At 42.3% G+C, this 23815-nt stretch overlaps 1 protein-coding gene across 1 annotated transcript; it reads right to left on the bottom strand.

Moving 5' to 3' along the window:
• Window positions 1–3293: 3293 nt before the first annotated feature.
• On the bottom strand, window positions 3294–6173 carry LOC310938378 (phospholipase A and acyltransferase 4-like). Its single transcript, XM_083902871.1, has 4 exons — window positions 6037–6173; window positions 5100–5208; window positions 4383–4648; window positions 3294–3550 (listed from the first exon to the last, which is right to left on the bottom strand). The coding sequence occupies exons 1-4, from the start codon at window positions 6049–6051 to the stop codon at window positions 3356–3358; spliced, it is 585 nt and encodes a 194-aa protein (XP_083758997.1). The 5' UTR covers window positions 6052–6173; the 3' UTR covers window positions 3294–3355.
• Window positions 6174–23815: the final 17642 nt, after the last annotated feature.

The raw sequence follows: 23815 nt of genomic DNA, 5'->3' as shown, positions 1-23815 counted from the left end.
AAGCTCAGGTGTTAAAGGGTTGATCTACGTATGCAGAAACATAAAAAAAGGATAATTACCAACATGTTGTGTGTTTAAATACATTTGCCAGGCACCGTTTATGATTTATGATTCAATAAAGTCAGTTAAAGCTGTGATGCAGCCACAGCTTCTTCAGGACGAGGCTTTTGGTCCGTTCTGAAGGAGCATAAAAAAAGCTTTTTGCTTTTTTGTTTCCAGTTTGTCTGATTCAGGCCGAGCCACAGTCGTAGAAAACAGATGCATCAGACTTTATATGGGAACAGTTTACCGTGGCTCGACGCCAGACAGGAGGGAACACAGCAGCCTGGACGTGGACGTGGTTTAAGATGGATGGTCCCTGTTGAGCGTTCAAATCCATGGTTACGCCAGCGAAGCACCGAAAAACCCCATCGGGAAAAAGAAGACAATCTCGCTTTTAACAGTCTCACAGAGTCCAGTGGAGACTCAGTCGTTTCATGAGTCTTTTAGAGCCAGTGTAGACTTTTTCTACAGTTAGTCAAAACCAAATAAAAACTTGTTTGTTTGTTTACTGTTTACTGTTGTTTTAAGTAACATACGACCCCTTTAATAGTCAAAATTAAGCAGGTATTAACAACTTATGTAGGAAAAATCTTAATTCATGTCATAATAAAGGTAGAATAAGGTTATGTATGATAAGGTGTTAATATGTGCTTAATGATTACTAATAAAGGGCTTGTATGCAACTTGTATATGTTAGCAACCATCTCATTAATGGTGAATTATGTGTTCCTTAATCGAAAGTGTTACTCAAAAATGACTGGGGTCTTCTTGCTGTAAAGGCAAGAGTGCTAACCGCTACATCCACCACGTGGCCCCGCAAAATGCAAACATTTGATACGGGGCCTGTTGATGATGCACATACACTAAACTTTACCTGAAACTTTGCGTTTTTTGGTTTGTTTTTCAACCATTTCCTGTTTGACTATTTGGGTGAAAAGGAAAAACGCCACTTTCCCAAAAATATACACATCAAGGACACAGAGGGCAAAGGGAATTAAAGCGATTCCTCTGTTTCTTCTGTAAGCGATAGTGTCGGCCTCTATAGCCGCGAACGTAGTGTAAATATCAGTTGAAATGGCGTCACATTTGATTATTCTCAGACTACGGCTCGCCTCTGTTTCTGTCTCTGTTCCTCTGAAAGCTGCTCTGTGTTTGGGATCCAGAGGATAATGAGGACTCGGAGCGAGGCCGAAGATGTTTTGCCTCGCTCTGACCGACTTTGAACGGAATGCTCTTCTTTAGATGCTGCAATACCAGCTTTTTACATACACATATATATATATATATATATGCATGTACAGTATATCCCTTATAAAGGCAGCACTGTAGCTGCTTGTGCCTCTGATGCGCCGTCCAACTTTAAAACACAGCTTTGCGAGCACAGTCGTCTTCAAAGCGTCTCTTTTCTGCAGCCCTCGCTGCCAGCTTCGCCTTGGCTCTGCCTGCTGCCTCCACATGATGAGTGGAAGCGAGTGAAGAAGTCGAGGCGAAAAAAGGCCTTAAAGGAACTGCAGCTAATTCATGAAACGAGCCCACTATCTGAAAAGCTCAGGAGAGTGTAGCTACAGCGGCGTGAAACATACAGTGGCCGTAAAAATGGGACACTGAGCTGCTGGTGTTTTGTGTCTTCGTCGCTGTTTTCTGTTTAGAATTCACTGCGAGTCATCGCGCTCCTTTTATCCTCTTTATTTCAAGACATAATGGGGGGGCGGGGGTTTCTTTTTCGTGACACAAATGTCATTAACGCACTGTTATTCTAATCTCCCTCTGTCTCGCTCAGACACTTCCCTCTTTGTGCGCATGGAGAGAGATTTGGTCGAGCCGCTGCCACCTGAGCGGGAACACAGCGTCCAGAAAACCTCACATTTAGGGTGGTCCACCTCCTCCAGACCACGTCCTACTGGCTTTCTGTTTTTATGTGGTCCTGGTTCCTCCTCCTCCTCCTCCTGGCCCTGGTTTGTTGACTTATCTGGCACGGCAGGAGTTCTCCTTAAATGCCGTTTGTTGAGTTTGTTTTGAGGCGGCTGACTTTTCTTTTTTTTTTACCCAGACACACAGGAAGAGCCTCTGCCATCCTCCCAAGATTCGAGCAGGTGCAAAAGACAAGGCTCAATGACATCTTTGTACCAAATAGAAGAAGTTTGGGGGGTGGGTTTTCACTGCGCCACCTCCCCTCCATCTGCCTTCTTTTTGGGGGAACTCGAACAGGAGATGTTAGCGCTGACAGCCTGCAAAGGGGGACACCATAAATCCTGAAGAGACACAGACATTAAAGGTAGCTGTTGTCCCAGAGTCTCCTTCACAACAGTGCTGTTACTGTGACTTAAAGCTGCACTGTGTAACCCTTGCTCTTCTGTATTTGTTTGGTCCTTGGGAAACAGAAACTACATGACATTTGTTTGCTCAGACAGAGGGAGTGTTTGAGCGCGGTTTTATCAATCTGGCAAACTACAAAATTACTCTTTTTCTCGTTTTATTGGAGTTTCTTTGTTTGCAGCCAACACCAGGTGAGGAGAAGGGGAGGGGCATCAGGTGAGGAGAAGAGGAAGGACATCAGGTGAGGAGAAGGGGAAGGACAACAGGTGAGGAGAAAGGACACCAGGTGAGGAGAAGAGGAAGGACACCAGGTGAGGAGAAGAGGAAGGACACCAGGTGAGGAGAAGAGGAAGGACACCAGGTGAAGACAGCTCATGTTTATAAGTGCGATGATGCTTCATCACCACCGCACATTTGACACACCGAGTCGACTCAGATTCTAATGATCAGCCACAATAAGCCGTCCTCTCCGTCTCCCACAATAAAGCGGCGGAGTGTGAGCCTGTATTATTTCTGGAACTGTTCCCATGGCCCAAGCCTTCACAGCCCGGCCCACATTTCATGGAGCTCTCGGGCAGTAACCGTCAAGAACAATGCCGGCTGCTGTGCTGATTCTGGACCAGCAGATGAGTCCAGCTGCCCCCACCTGCCAGCAGCTTTACTGGCCCGGGCCCCTGGGACTGTTTTCCACACTGCATGTTATCTTTAACCCTCTTATGACCATCAAGATAATGAGGTCGTTTTTATGGCTGTAGAATTGTGAAAAAGTGACTCTGCGCCATGTTACAAGATCACTTTCACTTCCATGCCAATAATGAATTATGACTTTTGATTTAATTATGAAAGAGAAGATAATTGTGTCTTTTAATCAAGAATAAAGTTCTTTTAAACATTCACTTGGAGTTAGGAGAGTTTTTTTTTTTTTTTTTGCATTATGTTTAATAGCTTATTTCAAACAGTTTAAATGATTTGTACAGGTAGTGAATGCGAGTGGACTCTAATAGTGATGATACTGGTGACGATTCCTGCTGCCGCGACTGTTGTGTTGTCTTGTCCTGTTGTTGCGCTCCTCCTCCTCCTCTTCTTTCTCGGAAGAGCCAGAGAACAAGGCGGCACCCAAAGCCACCAACGCTGCTACACCTAAGAGGCCAACGCCAACGCCAACGGCAACCTCAGTGGCTGCGATTTTAACCTGCAAAAGACAAATGTGAAGTCAGCTGAAAAGATTTAACATCAAACACAGTTCGGTTCAATTTTCATATACATACGCATACGCATACACACTCATACATATAAAGAGCCAGTGAAACTCATTGACAACGTGAGTGAAAAATTACACAGGGTTTGTTCCACTGAAAGCAAATCAGCAATATTACCTCAAGGCACATAATAGTTTGTCCATCCACCGCTGCCACCTTTACCAAGTTCAAACGTGGCGTCTTGTAATGTCGGCATGTGAAAACCCGTGGTTCAGATTATTTAATGCGACTCAATAGCCCAAAGCTCGCATGTCCCCCCACGAGCTAATATGACTTTGGTGTGTGAGATTAAAAGCTTCACAAGCTTCATTTTGCAGTCAGAAAAGGACGTCTTACTCATATCACACACTTTAGCAGGAGTAGATTTTATAGTTAAGTAGCTAAAAATTTGTGCCCAGGTCCCAGGCTGGAATTATGTCTTTATCTTCTTTTTTTTTTTTTTTTTTTTTTTTAGACAAAGACAAACAAACCATAATTTGACAGTAAATGCACTGCCATCGCCTGTTTATCACAATTTATTCAGCAGCACATCTGGTTCTTATCGGCCGTGTTAAATCTGTGTGACTGAGACGGTCCAGGATCCAGGTGCTGACTCACACATGGCTGTGCATCGCTTTGAATAAACAGCTTCCCCACACCAAATAAACAGTTTATAAACTACATCTGTTACATTTTGCTTTACTCAGAGAGAAAATCAGTATATATATATATATATATACATATATACCCCCACACACACACACACATGCATATATACACACCCACCTGCCGTGACTGTGGTTTGCCGTATCGCAGATTGGTCACAAAGTGTTCGCAGTTGCGATTGACGACGTTGTAAGGCAAGAATTGACCCACCATGCTGCAGGCGTCCGTCACGATGGCGTAAGGCTTGCGAGGCTCGTACTTGTCGTCAAGGAGATTGTTGATAATGAACCTGTCGGAGCTGACCACTTCCTGGAGCTTGTCACGCTTCACCTCTGCTTTGTCAGTATCCAGTATCGAGAGCAGCTCTAAACACCCCGACCCGTTATCTGCCAGAGAGGAACACACAGCCATGGTAAATTGCTGTGGGAATAATACACAACTCCTTGTATGGACATCCTGAGATTGTGTGTTTGTAGGTCACATATTCAGACTTTTAAAAAATGAGGTTTTGTTGGTTTTCTTACATGTTGAGTCAAAGTTATGATTTCATTTTATAAATCGCATTTTTAGTCATGATATAAAGTAGCGATAATTGTGCAGGAGTCACAAAATTAGAGCGTCTTTTTTCGTTTTGTTCATAAAAAGTGAACTGTGACTTATTTCCTAATTTCACAAAAAAAAACAATTTCATTCCTTTTTGCTCAGGCGTGTTTAGAAAGTTAGTGAAAATTCATTTGTTTTTGTGCGTGAAAAAAAGAAGGATTTAAGACACATTCTTATAGTCTCTGTAAATATTGTACATTTTAAAAATAGTCATGAGAAAAAGCTACAACTCACTTGCAGTCACCATATGAACCACTTCATTTCCTCCAATGTAAACGGCCCAATGCTGATAAGCCCCGCGGTAGATCTCGATCAGGTCTCCAGGCCTTACTTTGTGGTCAAACTGAAAATTAAGTAAAAAATAAAAATTGCGCAGTAAAACTTCACACTGAAGTCAGTTTAAACAATGACGGTGGGGGATCTTGACTATAAATCAAATGTGACGTCCTGCAGTCGTGCCAGAGGAGGAAAAACACCAGAGCAGCTGAGTCACTCACTGAACTGATCTGAGTGTGCGAGTCACTTGAGTCAGTGTTTGTTCTTGCGCTCTTGTGTTTGTCTTGCACTTACCAATCGGAAAAAACGAGCGTTAATCTCCAACAATTACCAGGGGAAATGTCTAAAATCTCAATATTTAACAGAGGGTTTCGGGTTTTTCAGTCCAGTGACTGTCAGACTGTAAGAGTGTGTGCTTCGGTCATGGAGGAAGAACTGAACAAATGTTATTTTATTAACTGATTCTAATGATTCAGTTACACCGAAAACAACTGCTTTACAAGTCACTGGTCACTTGTTTGTGTGTTTGTGTAAAACAAAGTTTTCGTGCAGCCATGACTCCGCCCACATTGGGTGTTTTTTGTCATGGAAAAACCAACCTAAACCTTAACAACACAATTTTTTACAATAGACTGGTCATTGTCACATTCATATTGTTAATAAATTATTCAAATTGGACAATAAGGCGTTAGTGTGGTACATTGCAAACACATGACGGACATTATATCATTCACAATGCCATGTGGACAAAATGAAATGAGTTATCATGACATAAATTAGACAAAAAATACATATAATTGTGACACGCCTGGTCAAAAACGGTACATTTAAATGGGTTAAAGACAAATAAGGATAAAAAAAAACAAAACAGTAAAAGGATCATGAGGAGACTCACCTGTCCCTGTGCCATGTTTTCACGTCTTCACGCATCCAAGGAAGAACAGTTTATGGTACGTTCTCTCTAGTGAGGCATCACCACTGCAGACTCTTTATAACCAGGATGCTCAGCATGGATTGGATAATCATTGACCAGAAAAGAAACACTGAACTGAGATAGCTGGGATAAAGGCTGCACAGAGGCTAAGTTTCCCTTCTGCAGAAACGAAACTTGGAAGAGTCATGTTGCAGTCACAGGAATCTGAGATTGGGAAAGTGGGCTTTGTTCCAGCACAGGCTCGGGCAGTTGGCCAATCAGTTCTCTGCAAAAGTGCTCAGATTATCAGCACACACACTTCTCTCAAAAGAAAACACACAATTACAACAAAATAATACAACAATGCCACGAGCTGAAGTGGCATAGTGACTTAATATTTCCAGATGTGTCACAATAAGAGCCTTAACCTTGAAACAGGAGAGATTTACTGTGTATAGGCATAAGTACAGGCATACACTGTGTATAAGCATGTATATGTAAGTAGATTTATATATTTATTTATAGAGGGAAGGACACCAGTATATGTATATACATTTGTCTATATGTCCAATGATAGCACCGCCCCCTGACGGCTTGTTCATGTCTGACCCTTTGCCCTTAACGACCGTGGTCTCATTTAGGGACCATCAACAAATTACCGTTTAAACGCTAATATTTACATTAAAACATTTATTTATGAGAAGTATTAAAATGGAGTAAAAAGAGAGAGGTGTGTCCTGATGAGGCAGTGTAGTACCATGGTCCTGCACTCATTTGGAGTCATTAGGTCACATGACCTGGAAGCTATTGAGCTAAAATGCTAATATATACATTCAAATATGAATAAAAAATATGATAAGTATTAAAGTGGAATAAAAAGAGGTGTGTCCTGTTGTGGTGCTGGTCTACATGTGTCCTTGAGCAAGACACTTAACCCTTAACCCTGTGTTGAAGCCTGTGAATGGGTATATAAATACAGACCATAATACCAACTCTTCCTTTTCACTTATTGTACTTTGTACTACGTTACTTTAGATTAAACTCTACAGGCTACACTGTACAGATGAAGCTCATGCAGAATGTTTGTCAGAAATCCTGGATCACTGGGACCCACTGAATCCTGGGTAATTAAAGTCAAATCAATCTTAAGTGCCACTGGTTCCTCTCTTTTCAACCACAAACCTCCAGAGAATGGTTTCATGGTACCCTAACCCTAACCCTAACCCAGGAGGAGGAGGCCTGTAATATTTGTTTGTGGGCTGCCACTCACATTTGTACAGTGCACAATGCTTCACAGGCGTTCTGGCACCATTTGAAAGACCCATGTTTTCACAGCATAGTGCAGCAGATTCAACTGTCATTATTATGATTATGATTATTTTATTTTTTTCAAAATGTGTTTTGTGCCAGTCGCCATGGTGACTCAACACAGTGGGCACAGGTCAGTCAGGGCCAGAGACGGCAATAGAAAGGACGTTGTTGTCAACACAATATGAGCTCAAAATTACAACACAATATTATAGATATTCATGATCATATTCTGCAGAATTTCAAACTAAAAACGCTCGTTTTGAAATGGAATGGCGCATATTTCACAATAATGTTATAATGTATATATTTAATGTTAATAATGTGATAATTACAACCAAATATGGTTATTATATGTAGTATTATAAAATGAAAATATTGCTGGCAAATATATTTAGAATTATATTCTGTCTGTTTTCTTTAGCGGGCCATGTTTTCATTATGACATGATACTGAGGGGTCGATTTCGGGGGCCGCATGTGGCCCACGGACCGCCAGTTTGACACCTTAGAGTCAGAGTCATACACCAGCTGGACTTGTACACAACAAAACAGGATCAGCCCAAATTAATGGAAAGACATCTTGAGTTTCTTATTTCTGAAGTGGTGACATTAACACAGTGTTAGATATTTGACAGATGTTTGAGGGGACAGACAGTGGTTGTGAGCTCACATGCAAAGTGGGACAACTGTAAAAACAATCGCTTCCTATCTGTGGTTTAGCCGCCTGCGTTCCGATCACATTCACTGCCAGGAATTCTTCCTGAGCGGAGACGTGAGGAGAAAGGAGAGGACGAGGAGAAGATGCCAGCGACTGTTGAGTTGTCATTTCTGAGACTCACACAGGCCGTTGATGGGATTTCAGCAGCCAGCGAGACTCACAGTGGGATGACGGCCCGTGTGAAAAGGCGTCTTGGTAACCAGCGTAGACTTCCTGCTCTGAGCAAATCAGCCAAAACAAGTCTCAGTTTTCCCGAAAGACCCAGACAGGACGACTGATGTGACCTCGGTCCATGTGCGATGATGAATGTCTTTATGGACTTTCAGCAGCTTGTGTTTACCAGCACAAGTCATGTTAATAGCAATCACGTCGCTTCATCACAGTTAAATATCTCGTTTCTTTTCCTCATTATCGCCTGTAAGACGTCACATAAAGACGTTGTCTCTCAGCGGCGGAACAAAAAATCATGCTGCTGCCATTTTCGGATGAACAAGTGCACTGAATAACAATTCATCACAGGGAGACTTTTCTGTTTTGGTTTATTTTTCCATACAGAAACTGTCACCATGTTGTTGTTTTTTAACCTCATTTTAATGTTAAAGGTGCATTATGTAATAAATCTAAAGCAACTGGCCATAAAATCCTCCTAATATGTCACAGAGACTCAGGAATAATGTTCATATAACAAACTGAACTCACCAACAACAACAGTACAGCCAAAATATTTGCATTAAAAAAAAATATTTTGCAGACTGCAAATCATGTTTATGTTTTGAAATCATGTTTTGGCATGCGGCGCCACCTACCACTGTCTACCAATCATTGCAGTCAGTAGAGTCTCAGCTGCCGAGCAACCACGGGTAGCCAGTTACGTCAGAAAACGAAACCTAAAAGACCTCTGTATTTTGAATTTGAATGTAGCAACCATTTTTGGCCACATTCTTACATATGGCACCTTTAAAGTTTCTGTGCTATTCGTGCACCAGGGTTCGCTTGCAAGTGAACTGTACGGGGTCGGCGTTTGTAAAGCAGCACATGAGGAAAATAACTGTAATGTTTTGTCACATTTAGCCTCAAACAATGATTGAAAAAGTGGTGTGAGTTTTTGAAAGTCACTTTTTTAGCACATTTACAATATTTGTTAACTTAGAAATGTATTAAATAAATTAAATCTAAATATTAAATGTTACTCCTAAATGTTAAATCTAAAAGCTACGTATAAATATAAATATAAATATTTTGGGTTAAAACTAAACATTTAGCTAATATGCAAATTCACACTGCCGGTAACTGGAAGTACCAAAATAAAAGCTCCTGAAGCAAGCGTGTCTGTGCTGGAAAAGACACACACACACACACGCACGCACGCACGCACACACCTCAGAGTGTCAGAATCAGCAGGCAAGGAGGTGAAATGATGATTCACAGAGAGAAGCAGCCGCCTCCTGCTAACTCGCACCTCTGTGCGCTCTCCACTGAGATCTCATCCATGTGACACAGCGAGGTGGTGGGTATTTTAACCAGCAGGCAGCAGATGAAAGGTGCCCAAGTGCCGGTGACTCACTCAGAGGACACATACGGCTTTATACGTCTGTCGGGTTGGAAGTGATGCCAAATGTGAGCTAAAGAAGGAGACGAAGAAGAAGAACCTGCAGGCGATTTTCAGCTCTAACGCAGTAAAAGTAATAATCAGTGGTAGACTTCTATAAATATAAGGTCCATAATGTGAGCAGTGAATCAACCTGCAGCCGGTTTATGAAAACTTTTATATTCGTTTTAGTTCTGGCCGCACAGTTTCCCAGGAAAAACCATCTGCTGCTTGAAAATGAAGCACAAAAATAAATTAGCACAAAAAAATGGGGGTGAAAAAGACGTTTTGATTCACTGTGGTCGTGATTTTTTTTTATATACATATAAGTAACGTCAACTAATAACAACAACAGGTTTTAAGGGTTCAATTCATTTAGAAGACAACATGAAATTAGCCGAGGAGTTGTTTACTTGATTTGAAAAAAATTCAACTATATGTAAATTATTAAAGCAACGGTGCAAAAACGCAACACAAATAATAATTATTTTGAATGAACTTAATGGGAAAACTGTCTTTTCTTTCTCCCCTGTTTTATTTTTACTTTTCTTACAAATCATGTCATCAACAATAAATGATATATTTCTGTTGTGTCTCAATGATCACTGACATGGGAAAAAAGGCTAATTTCATAGTATATAGTATATAGCATTTTAATTGTTATTTAATCACTTACTTTCCTCCAAAGACTTTATGTACAAGTATTAATATGAATGATAATTGCACAATAAAATCATTTTCTACCTTAAATTACTGTTATCCTTTTGGGATCAAGGAATTTGGTTCAAGCCAATGTCAAAGACGATGAAAGATTCTATTAGCTAATTTTTAAAATTAATTTAGATTATTTCTTCAGACATAAAGGCTACTTAAAAGTTTCCATGACCCTCAATGTTTTTAAAACTCCAGTGATGCAAATTTCAGTGATTCATTAAAGTAAAGTTTCTTTAATGCAATTTTCTAAAGTTGCTTCTTTCCTCACCCACATGAAATCAAATTAAATGTGTCTGCTTTAATGAAGCATCAGTCCCAGATTGATTCAAACAAGACAAATCACCTCTTTATTTCCCCGTTGACGCATATACATCATTTGTATTTGCCTGTAAATCAGGGCTGGCTGCGTGTTTTTCTCAGACTGCTCGACAGTTTTAGTGAGCAATGGAAAGATTTCAGGTCACTTCCTGACGGCAGGTCCTCACAACGATGAGTCACAGGCGTTTTAAAAGTGTCCATTCATCACAATCTAATCATTTTTGAGCCACGTTAAGATGACATAGAGCTGTTTGTACTCCGACAAAGGCAGGATTAAATCAGTGACTGTCAGTAATAAAGCCATCCAGAGGTGGAGCTGTTGAATCAACAGACGGTAGCTCAGCCGGGTTACAGTGATTCACTGATTCATCTGTGGGTTTTTCCTCGTGCGCAGCTGCTGAGAGAACAGAATCTGTCCTTGCCAGGTTTAAACACACACATGCAGGCTGCCTTCGCTTAATCCAGATTACAGCGAGTCACGTCTTCTTCTGCGTTACGCACTTCGCACTCGTACAACGTGACGTGATGATCAGCAGGTGTTCTGACACAGGGGCTCGCTGTCATGACACAGATATTGTGTTAGTCTGACAAAAACTGATTAACTGCAACCAGGGCCGGCACAAATCTTTATGGGGCCCTCGGCAAAATAAGACATTTGGGGGCCCTTTATCAACATCAGTCACAGAGCAGTTAAAGGTGCATTATGTAATAAACCTAAAGCAACTGGCCGTAAAATCCTCCTAATATGTCACAGAGACTCAGGAATAATGTTCATATAATAAACTGAACTCACCAACAACAACAGTACAGACAAAATATTTGCATTAAAAAATATTTTGCAGACTGCAAATCATGTTTATGTTTTAAAATCATGTCTACCAATCATTGCAGTCAGTAGAGTCTCAGCTGCCGAGCAACCACGGGTTGCCAGTTACGTCAGAAAAACGAAACCTAAAAGACCTTGGTATTTTGAATTTGAATGTTGTAACTGTTTTTGGCAACATTCTTACATATGGCACCTTATATGACATTATTCTTCTGGGGCAATTAGGCCAGGGTTTCTCAATACCACTGCCCTGCATGTGTTAGATGTTTCCCCTGCTCCAGAACACCTGATTCAAACGAATGGGTCATCACCAGGGTTTTTGCAGAGCTTGTTGATGAGCTGACCATGTGAACCAGGTGTGTTGAGCACAGGGACATGTCCAGGGTCCTGAGAAGAATAGCAGCACAGATATGTGTGTGTGTGTGTGGAGGAGAGTCTGAGAGTTATCAGCTGACTTTGACCGAATGTTTCCGGGGCTCACACATCCTGACATTGTTTGCACAGAGCCCAGTCACGGATGTTTGATTATGCCTTATCTCCCCTGGCGAATCAGGGGCCTTAATTGAGCACGGTTTGGTTTACAGATCCCTTTTCTCCGTCCATGAAAGGCTTGGCCGGCACTCCGGCTTCTCCCTCGCGATGAATGGGCTGCGTTCTGGGGCCAGACCGTGCTGTGGGCAGGCCTTTGTTTCCACTGACTGATGGCTCTGGGTTGTTGAACGGCTTCCAGGAGATCGTTACTGACTTGATCTGACAGCACTGGGGACTGCCAGCGGCCCGACGGCCATCGGCTGCCAACGCGGACAGCTGCAGAGAGCCCGGGGGCATCGTCCGAGCACACTGACCCCTGCTTGTAGCTCAGATCACCCACTTCAGACCAGATTATTTCCTGCTGCAGATGTGCCTTCTGAGCAAAGCAGTTAATCCCTCTTCAGTGGTGTCAAGTCCGTTCCCGAAAGCTGCGCACAAGAGTCGGTTTGGCAACGTTCCACGGCATCGTTGATGAGTGGGGCATTTTCGGTGGGCAAACTGCCAAAGTGATTTACAACCAACATTTCTGCACCTGACTAAAAGAACATTCCACTCACACAGTGTAGCTGTATATTCCTAATGGTAACTCACCCATTCACTCGCACGTTCACATGCTGCCAGCACAGCCGCCACATGCAACTTGGGGTTAAGTGTCTTTCCCATGCAGGGATACATCAGCATGTCGATCTCACTCTACCACTCAGCCACCGTGGCCCCTGAATCTTGAAACACTATGTCAGAGGTCCCAAACTGGCGGCCTGCGGGCCACATGCAGCCTTCCAATGGACTTCATGTGGCCCACCACTTCATCAACTGATAATGAAGTTATTTCTGTATTAGTATTTTATATGTTTACTAACATATATAAGTTGCATACTAGCCCTTTATTAGTAATCATTAAGCACATTAACACCTTATTCTTCATAACCTTAGTCTATTACAACATGATTTAAGACTATTCCTAATATTTACTAATAAAGGGATAGTATGGTAATTATATGCATGTTAGTATGCACCTAGTTAATGGTTAATATATGTGTTCCCTAATCTAAAGTGTTACCCTATCGGTGTGATATCAGGGTGGAGCTTTATAGAGTTTGAGACCGCTGCTCCATGTGAATCTGTCAGTGAGGAACAAGAAAAATTATATTTGTGTTCATGAGCAGTTGAATTGAATAGGTGTATCTAATAAAGTGGCCACACAAGCCAAACACGTCAACAAAAGAGATGTTTGGTGGTTACATATAAGTTATATATAGGTATCTATATGATACGTTCCTCATGAAAGCAAATGAATACAATTCGAAAATAGTGTTGTTTTTGTGAGTTGGTGGTGAGAGGAGGTGACCACACTGCTGCTGCTGCTGCTTTTTAATTACCTTCTGTTTTGAAATGTTGCTTTTGTTGTTGTTTTTTTACACAATGAAGCTCTGTTCATGAGTTTATCTATGAAAAACACGAGCCGCCCTCTCAATGTAAGGTCAGTGAGGAGTGTGAGTCTTTTATTCCAAACTGCGCGGGGCTCGCACACACTTGTGTTTTCACTGGAAACAGAACAGAAACTCCGACTATCTCCTCACTCTATCCCCATTCCTTAAACTTATCTCGTTGGCCTTCAACCTGGATAAACATTTCCCGCAAAGCCCGGAGCAGTTGTGGAGCACCGTTTCTTTCAGCTCGGACCGTAATTAATGACTCGGCGGTCTCATGTGGGAAGAAAAGCTGCATATGCAAATTCTAAAAATAACGACTCTGAAATGTGTTGACCAGAATGAGCCATTAAAGCTGACGTAAGCAACACATTTTTGTTGTTGTTATTGATCAACGATTCCACAGATTTGTTTCCTGAATAGAGAACACTATTGAATGACAAACTGTGCAGCTGGATGTTTAATGAGGAGATTCAGGTTAAGATCCAGGTTAAGTGCTGAAAGTGTTAGTCTGCCAGAGACCTGAACAGATGACCCCTCTGCTCATTAGCTGCTTCATCTTCGTGCTAATGGACACAGTGGACAGTCTTCAGATGCTGCTGCTGCAGCCTCGTAGCTCAGAGCCAGTGAGTCATTTTGTTTTTCTCTCAGGGGCTCAAACATGAGGACGCAGCCATACATCATCCTGCAGAGTAATTTCTAGCGTTTGATTGACCACCTGTTGCTGTAAGAGGAGAGTAAGGCCTTATCCACACAGAAACACAACCTTCCCCATAAGATCTTTGTCTTTTTTCCTTTTTTTTTTCCAAGTTTTCCATAAACATGGCACTGTTTCAAGAAAAGTCAGAAGAAGACGACGACGACGACAGAGCGCTATAACACCACTGTCATCATTCTACCAAGTATTGGTTGGATACACAATAATCAGTGTGACATCTGCTGTCAATCACATTGTAACCACGGCTTTTGCCCTGCTTAATTGACTATTTGACTTGAAATGGGACGATGATTAACAATATGAACGTTGTGAGACTTGGTACGATTTGGGGTTGCAACATTCAGCCGGTCCAGCTCAGACATTTCCCCCCAGGCTATCGTCTAGAAGCACATATGTTTTGGTTGTGTTTACCCACAATGTCCTTGAGACCTAAGGTTTTAGGTGGAACAGTGTTCCGTTCTGAGCTGAACCGGACCGAACGCTCAGAGCAAACAAACTAGGGTTGGGTTAAGAAGGGCTGGAGTGAATGCACCCTATGTGGAGCGACTAGGTTTGGTATAGTACAGTATCTATTTGTTGTGTTTCCGTTGTGAATAGTACCAAAATAACCATCCCTAGCTGTTCCACTCTTTGGAACACTTTGCTTAGGGTAGAATGGTAGGGTACGATCGGCTGATTGGGAGACAGAAAAATGTGACTCCCTTAATATCGGGGTCTATCCTCATACAAAGCTTGACGCCTTATTGAGACAAAGAGCCACAAACGCGAGTCTAACACAGGGCTTTACCATTCCGAAACATCCCGTACGGCCTTTCAGAACTACGACATTTTCAATATGCGTGCTATTATGACAAACTGCTGGAATGACAGAGTCTCCATACTCGCAGCGATGGCTGCAGTCATTTTGTTATCATTCCAGCTCGAGGAGAATCAGATTATCTGGACTTAATTCCTTGGCAAAAACAACTTGATAACAAGATTGACTGCAGTGCACCGTGTTATAAAAACCATTTAACTTCTCAGCACTGGCACAATCTTTCACACTCCCCGGGAGACGCTGTCAATTTAATCCAAGTGAAGAGTGTGAGAGACAAACTTTACTGTGTCACTGACAGAACAGACTCAATCCTGAGTGCCAGTTTGGGAGGCCTCCTGCTTCCCCCCCCCCCCCTCGTCCACTGCCCTGTTTCCCACTGCTGCAATGAGCACCTGTCTCTCTGTAATCGCAGCAGTGCACCAGAGTGCCTCGTCTCCGGACCGTTAATTCACCGTGGCTATGTACAGAACAGTTGTGCATGTTAGTGTAAACATTAAGTTTGGCCGGCAGCCATGCACCGCCCTCCGATCCAACAGCTGAGGCCGATCCCAGGAGGAAGGATCTCATCTGAGACGATCTTTTTAGCCGAGACTGATGGAAAATCAATCACAGTTTGTCTGTCAGATCGGATTCCGTTTCACAGATAGACGCGGAAATGGCTCGCTCGCCCTCGTGTTGCTGGAGTGTCATCTTATACGTCTGATTGGCAGCTGCAGAGCGGAGGAATGCTCGATAAATGTTGTAGGAGGGGGTCAATCAGAGTTAATTGGGTGGATTTAATGGATCCATGTAGGAGAAAAGTGGGTACAAGCACAAAGCCTGAGCTCGTGGGAGCCCATGGTCTCACTGGCCACTTTATTAGGTACAGAGGACACATAATAAAGTCACAGGAGTTCTTCTGCTGAGTATTGTGCATGGTCTCCTTCACTTGCTGTTGCCTTCCTCTGACCTTTGACATGAACAAGGTATTTTTTAAACCCAGAAAACTGCTGCCCACTGGACATTTTGGGCAGGTTGTTCTCACCATGTCACATGACTACTCGCAATCTTGTACATGTACAATTATATGATCGTATGAGTTGTTGTTTTCCATTATCCAGAGGGAGCTGGTCCAAATAGCTGCTCCAAAACCTAGTGGTCCATTTTTGACTGAAAACCCAAATTAACCTGCATTTTGTGACGTCTCATTGTGGCCAAATATGTATTTATTTACAGACTCAGTGGCTTCAGTCAGAGCTGTACCAATGCCATGCCCATGCTTGTTCAAACAAGCCATTAAAATGATCTACAGCTGCTTTCTAACCCAGAGCAGGAGAACGTTCTGTGCTGTTTATCATCTTTGTCCCCATCGCAGAGGAAAAGTGATACAAAACTGAATGTGTGTCCTCCTCCCACCCCGTGTACTGGACTGCATAGATAATAAAGATTTAATAAGTGACATGAGGGATATTTGGAAAGGGGGTGAGTGAGGGGTCATGTGGCAAGGGGCAGCCATACATCTCGTTCTCTGCCTGAGTCCAAACAAAGCTCTCTGGGTACAGAGCGTCTCCAGAAATAGCCTGATTCTGGCATCGCTCGAGGCCTTATAAAGCCAGGTACGAGGAGTCCGGATGCCAGGGATCGAGCTGTCTCTGGGCCCGAATCACGCCAGAGCAGCGCTGAGTTAGTGCAGGGTTTGTGTCGTCTCTACAGTCAAGACATGTTTCTCTCGCTGCCCTCCAACGCTCTGACAGGAAGCTCTGTGATAGATCAGGACTCTTCCGTGACTCTTTCACACAAAGTCAAGACGGCTGGGTATCGTCATTTGTTCTCGGCAACCCTCTCCGATACCGCCCCAATTGTTGTCTTCTCGCTGCCTGTCAGCTGCAGAGGCATCCGCTTCTGCCCTTTTTAAAGGACTTCACCAAACGCCACAAATGTACAACACAATTCTGTGAAACCAGGTTGAGGAACAAAAAGACACAAATGCTACATTTCAATTGTTGTACGGTATGCGCAAGTCACCACTCGATGCATACTTGGTAAAATGGGCGGAGTGAGAAAAGTTCATATGAGAACCATACTTGTCTTCTCGTCTACTTGTGAATTGGAACAGTACTTGGGCAGCAGCTGATGTCGTTTCACAGGTACAGGAGTACGCAAGTACAGAGAAACGTGCACATTGAGAAACGCCTTTGCTTTGCTAAATTTGCCAATTTAGCTTCCTAGCAATTAGCAGCAATGGTGCATTCCATTTACATCTGAAGTCAGAGAGTTGAGTCCGATCCACTTGCGTAATATGGGACAAAAAAACATGGTCACCAACGTGTTCGCAATACCATTTTATATACCATATTTTACATGGTATTTTGCTGGATGTAAAAAAAATTAAACAAAAGTGCAATTACTGTAGCTACTGTAGCTCCTTACTTTGGCTGATGCTTAAATAGACAGATTTATTTCAAATTGTATCTTTCCATAATTTAAAGTATGAATAACAGTGTAGCCCTTTTATTTAGCAACATATTAACTAGAAAATCAACCAACATTTGTGCAGTTGCATAAACAAGGCCTCAAACACTGCTGCATCCCAGGCCACAGCTGCTTTATTTTACTCACAAAGAGTCTTAATCAACATCAGAAGCTCAAGTTTTTCCGGTCTCTATGTTCCCTTAACAGAGTTATCTTTGTGAGAACCTTCTCCCACATTCCGCTGACTTCAGTCCCACAGTAACTTCTTCTTACCTGCAGCCGGAACAGGAGGCGGCCATGGACAATAAGGTCAGAGTAACCTCAGAGGTGCCTGTGCGATGGTGAGAGAAAAACAGTCTGACAGTGTGTGTGAGCTGATCTCTAATAATGTGGGAGCAAGGTGTTTAGGGCTGCAGGGTTTCCTGCTCAACACACGTCTCTATCTGCTTTTGCTCCCACTCACAGTGTAAATCATCTTCTGAAGGTCCCAACAGGGCCAAGTCTAAACTAAGTAACAAGTCTCGATGCGGCTTAATGCTTCATTGTACAAGTTACTTTCGCCGACATAACCACAGGCTACTTTTGTTTTAGCTCGGTTGTGTTGCAACAAGGTCGGCAAGGTCGGTAGACACAGTTACAACAATTGTGTGAGAATCCACTTGAGTTGTAAATGTGCTACATGAACCGATCAATTATGATTAGGTTCAATGGATATTCAGTGAATACAGTATATTATTGTTAAAGTAACACAACAACAGGTCAATACTTTGTGAAAAACTGTTAAATATAACACTTTAATTGGAACGGTAACAATAAAGAAGTTAAATTTAACACTCTTCCAGAACATAATTGGACCGGACTTGAAATGATGTTAAACTGATGTTAATTTAACCCTGCTAAATTAAAAAAACAAACAAAAAAGAAATTGATAAAAAATAGTAGCTCCAGGTTGTGCCTTGTTGTTTGTCCTCACGGCAGCAGCAGGAGTTGCTTCGTGCTCCAACGCCAACATTTGAAAACTCACTAATTTGTTTCCTCGTTTATCACTTAATTAACTTCCAGCATTCTCAGCCACGAGTCTTGACGATCAATATAAATCACCGCTGCAGACGGGGAGCGGCTAATGAGATCTGATTAAGGACCGGAATTACACCCGCTGCTGCCTGGAATGATTAGAAATCACTAAGTATCCCTCTATGCTATTAAAAGGCCATTTAAACGGCGTCCATATAAACCTATTTCTGTCTGTGACAATGCAGTAATTACAATGAGTCTCACAGAGGTGAATGAATGGCCCCTCCTCTTCTCTCCTCTCAGAGCTTTTTTTCACTTTCACACTGGCATAAAACTGCTGCACTTCAGCCAAAACAGTGTGTGCAATGATTTTTGTTTTCACAGGCTCTGCATGTGCAGCAGCAGCAGCAGCAGCAGCAGCAGCAGCAGCAGTAGCTGCGTTTCCATATGCTGCCTAACTTTAATTATGTTTCTATTAGACCCTGAAATCTGAAGTGCGCTACGTTCAGGAAACACAATGAGTAGTGTCACACTGAGTCTCAGACACCGGAAGAAACTTTTCCTGGTCACTTTTTCGCCTTTTTTTCCCTCTATGGAGCTCACCTTAATTTCAAATTACATATTTTTACAACACCATAAGCCAGTAATGTAATATAATGTAAAGTACAAATACTTTGTAACTGTACTTGAGTACAAAATGCACATCTGTACTTTGTTATTTATATTTCTAGCAACATGTACTCCACTGCATTTCCTCTAACTCTCTTTGTTACTTGTTATTACCAAATAAAATCAGAAGAAGAAGAAAAAGTTGGTATTATGGTCTGTATTTATAGAGAGCTTTTCTAGTCTTTACACTACCACCACTCGCCACCATGGTGATTTGAAACCTTTTTGTTTTTCTCCTTTTTAAATCGCTAATACGTTATTTTAACATGCAGTAAACTGTAAATTACTGCCATATATTGAAAGCTATTCTGAAAAAATGGGCAAAAGCAAAGCATTTTCTGGAACTGTTGCACTTAAAATAAGAAAAAAAAAGGCTTAGGTTTCAATACTTGTACTTTTACTTCTAAAACCTAAGTACATTTCATATCATAAAATGACTTTTGATACTTAAGTACAGTTAATATCATATCTCTTTTCATAGACTTTTCATAGATTTTCTAGTAACATACTTGTACTTTTACTCAAGTATCACTTTTAGGTACTTACATACAAAGACTGCCTTTGCCTTATTTGGATTAGGGTTGGTTTACTTGGAGAGGCAAAGGTAAAGTCATTATTACCGGAGCTTCTCAGTGATTTCAGTCCATGTGCCATGTCAGTAATCATTGGAATCAACCAGACAAACAAACAGCTGTACTGCAGCAGCTCTATGTCTGTACAAATACATGCATGAACCTCCAGTGTTTGTTTGATTGCTCTCTTTGGTTTTGATAGAATATTTCTTTGGCAAACACAAACTTCTTTTATCATCCAACGAGACTAAATAATAACTAAACTAAAGAATAACAATAATACTATATGTATATGTTTTTGAAATACATTGTTTATATTTGCCTGCAGCACACGGTTAATCTTTAATTAACAAGCTGCAGAAAAGTTTTTGGTGCTTGAGGTGTTTGTCTTTTTGTGTACTTCTGGCACTGGAATACATTTAAAAACATGAATTCACATACACACACACACACACACACACAGAGCCTGCTCTCTATCTGTGGCAGTAAAAGGAAAAAAAAATGTCTTCATGAGATTACAACATGAAGGTGTGAAGCGAACTGTGAGACGTGACAGTATGTTTGACTTTAATCTGTGAACTGCAACGCCTACACTGTTTTTGAACAGACTTTATTGGCATTCTGATCCCAGGACAAGACTGAGTGAACATGTAGAAACAGCAGAGGACAGAGGCTGAACAGAGTGTTTACATGAATGAATGAATGAATGAATGAATGAATCTTGGCGGCTGTGAATTACAGTCACATGACTGGTTTGTTCTTGGTTTGTGGTGCACTGAGGTCTTTCAGTACCAACCATGTTTCCTTTAATTTTCAATCATTTGTAGCTAGAGAAAACACCAGCAAAGGTAAAAAAACGTATCCTTTTCAAATGAGTGATCCTTGCTTATTACGCATCGCCTGGATTACTGCACTGCAGTCTGTTCAAAATGATTCTGCGCATCTTTTGACTGGAACATGTACGACATTGCTCTCATTGTTAGAATGCAATGTTTGTGTTGATGTCAGAGCAGTTCAAATACATTACAATTACAATTACACTACAATTGCAATTACATTACATAGAATGTTTGTACAAGGAAAAATCAGTAATAAATAAATAAAATTTACGTGATATGGTATTGGTAAGTCCCAGTAATATACTGTATGACATAAGTTATGCAGTATTTATGCAAGATAACGCATCTCACGGTTAAAAACAGATGGGCAACTGTGCATTGGAACTTAGCAACAGCAGAATCGAAAGACAGCTGCTCTTCAGTGGAAGCCATGTCATGAGTTTGTTTTTTTTAAATGAAGAAGAAGGTGATTTTAAAACTGTAATTTCTCTCTCAGTTCACACCCATTTTTCACAAATTTAAATGTGGGAGGGGGGTTGATTCCACAAAAATCCTACTTTGTTTCTGTTTAAATACTTTGAGCTTTAAAGGTTCAATCCACCCAAATCGACAGCAAGAAGCAGGCCCAACACAACATTTTGCAGCAGAATGTTCTACTTTATTGTTTGTTGTTGTTTAATGAGCTTCCCCTGTTTCAAAGAACAGCCACTGCCACTGATGCAGATTGTACGTGACTGCAGAGATACATGAGTCCACGAGTCCAGCATTTATTACATAATTAGCTCTTCTTGTAAATGAGAACTCCTGGTCATAAACTGCAGCACCAGTCTGCACCGATCCTACTTTACTTAAGTGAAAGTATCGGTTGATTTGAGCCACAAACTGTTCTGCCTTTGATACGTGAAGAGCTGAAGATATGGGATCTTCACAGGTGAGTCTCTCAGTGATCACTTCAGTTCACGGATGTGTTTGTGCTCATGCGTTCAGGTGATTATCTATTATTATTGCAACATTACATGGACAAAAGTATTTGTCCTAACCTGTGAAGTATTGAATTCAGGTGTTTCAATCAGGCTTTGGGCTCTAGGCCCCTAACGAAGGACAAACAACGTTTCAGCAAACCAAGACATTTTGGACGATTCAATGCTTCCAACTTTGTTCCAACTTATATTCCAACATGACTGTGTGCCAGTGCACAAAGCAAGGACTATAAAGACATGGTTTTACTTTCAGTTTTGCAGGGAAAAATTTGACCAGCCCGCAGTCCATATCGTGTTTCATGGTTTCTTTTCTTATTTTGTCTTTAACCCAGTTACATTTTCTGCTGCCCATTTGAAACAGGCCACTCTTGTTATACAGATATGTATAATTTTAAAGAGGTTTTCATGGCTTAATTTAATCTTTCTACAATGTTGTAAATGAGATGTTCCTTTATACTTTTATTATGATTAACACCCTGGTTTATTGTAGTGGTGTCGGACAGATTTGCTGTCTGCAGGACGAGTCTGTGATACTCGACCTATAGTTATGATTATTTTTAGTCTTATTTATTTATTTTATGATTATGTGGTGTGGGCAACCGGACCGGACAAGGGAATGGGGAGTGGACAGACAATGGGAGGGAAAGACAGGAAGGAAGGAGAGAGAGAGAGGTGAACAATATAAATAACAGTGTACTTATAGGTTAGCAACATTAAACAATTAAACTGATATAATACAGACAAAACAAAACTTAAACAACATCAGACTGACATTCATTTGTATAACAGGTACAGTTTCTATAGTAATCGTTAACAACCACATTAATAGAGGGTAACTGGGCTTACAACAGCTGTACCAGTGTGTGTCAGCGCGCATATCTGTGTACATGTGCAGGGATTGTCATTAGAGGTGGTTGGAATCTGAGTGGGGGACTGAGCCAATGACTGGCCAACCCCCAGCAGTGAGCCGATAAGGATCCAGATGTTGAGGATTCCCAGCAGAGACCGCCAGACACCACTACCAGAGACAGCGAGGCATCCAACCTGCAGAAGAGCAGTTGGAGGGGTACAAGGCCGAGTCACCAATAATCCAGGAAGATCACAGAGGCCCAGATCCCCTGCATGCAGAGTCCGCTAGTCCCCCCAGATCGCCCACCGAGGAGGCAGAGCCTGCCACAGACACCCCCACCACCCTCCAGAGGCAGACCGCAAGCCCCCCATCCCCAAGGGAGGACAGGCAGAGCCTCACTCATGATCCCAAGCCAGGGGGGCCCTCTGAGACGGGCAGACCCCCGAGCCTAGGTAGGGGCTGGAGTTCCAAGGACTTGCCACATCTGACCCAGGGCCCCACCATCCAGGAGTGCTGGCACCCAGCATTGACCCCTGCCGGGAGAGCAGTCCGCCACCCAACCTTCAGGGAGGTGCGTCATGATGGGCTGCAGCTATGCCACCCAGGCAGCACCCAGACCGAGCGAAGGGGACCAGATCCCCCTCATCCAGCAATGCCCCCAGGCCACCACAGCCATCTCCTCCCAGATCGCCAGCCCCAACATGGTCTCAGAGCGAGCAGGAGTTGGGCACTCATGCCCCCTACCCAGACCCAGCCCATCAGGGAATGATTTGGTGGTGCGTGTGCTTGTGTAATGTGGGGTATGTTGGTATCTAGTGTGCAGTTAAAATAGAGGGGGAAGATGTGGCACGGACACCCCACTGTTACCAGACAGTACCCAGACTCAAATTAGGGGGAGAGTGGCAGACCGTCAGGGGCAACAGAGAGTGACCCCACCAACGGGTGGTTGCACCCACGACCCCCCATCGGCCCAGTTCAGAGTTCACCAGTATCGTTGACTTGTTGTAATGACAGTTGTAACAAACATTACCATTTATCAACTGTGGGCGGAGCCCAAGAGCAAATCCATTGTGTTACATCAAACTGATATTTGGCATTTTATTTCATGTGAATTTTTTGCTTTTTTTTGTTTTTAGTCTCTTTCAGTCATGGAACTGAAGCCTGGAGACCTGTTCCAGGTCGACCGTCGGGATTATAAGCACTGGGCCATTTACATCGGAGAAGATGAAGTGGTTCATCTTGTTAGTGAGTGTTTACTACATTCACACTGGAGGACAATCTTTAACTTGGATGTTCCTGTTTAACACATGTTCCTCTCTCACAGGAACCAAGGATTCTGGTCCAGACAAGACTACCTTGAAAGGAGAGGTGAAGTGCGAAAAGCTCAGTGATGTGCTCAACGGTGACAGCTACCGA

Source organism: Microchirus variegatus (genome assembly GCF_963457635.1).
Source record: "Microchirus variegatus genome assembly, chromosome: 2".
NCBI lineage: Eukaryota > Metazoa > Chordata > Actinopteri > Pleuronectiformes > Soleidae > Microchirus > Microchirus variegatus.
This window is presented reverse-complemented; position numbering and strand designations above follow the sequence as displayed.

Bases quoted from the DNA above. Each gene is read 5' to 3' on its own strand.
- LOC310938378 (XM_083902871.1), bottom strand. The intron at 4,649-5,099 runs GTGAGTTGTAGC...CCTCTCTGGCAG, and splicing joins GGTTCATATGGTGACTGCAA to ATAACGGGTCGGGGTGTTTA. The intron at 3,551-4,382 runs GTGGGTGTGTAT...TGTCTTTTGCAG, and splicing joins GCAAACCACAGTCACGGCAG to GTTAAAATCGCAGCCACTGA.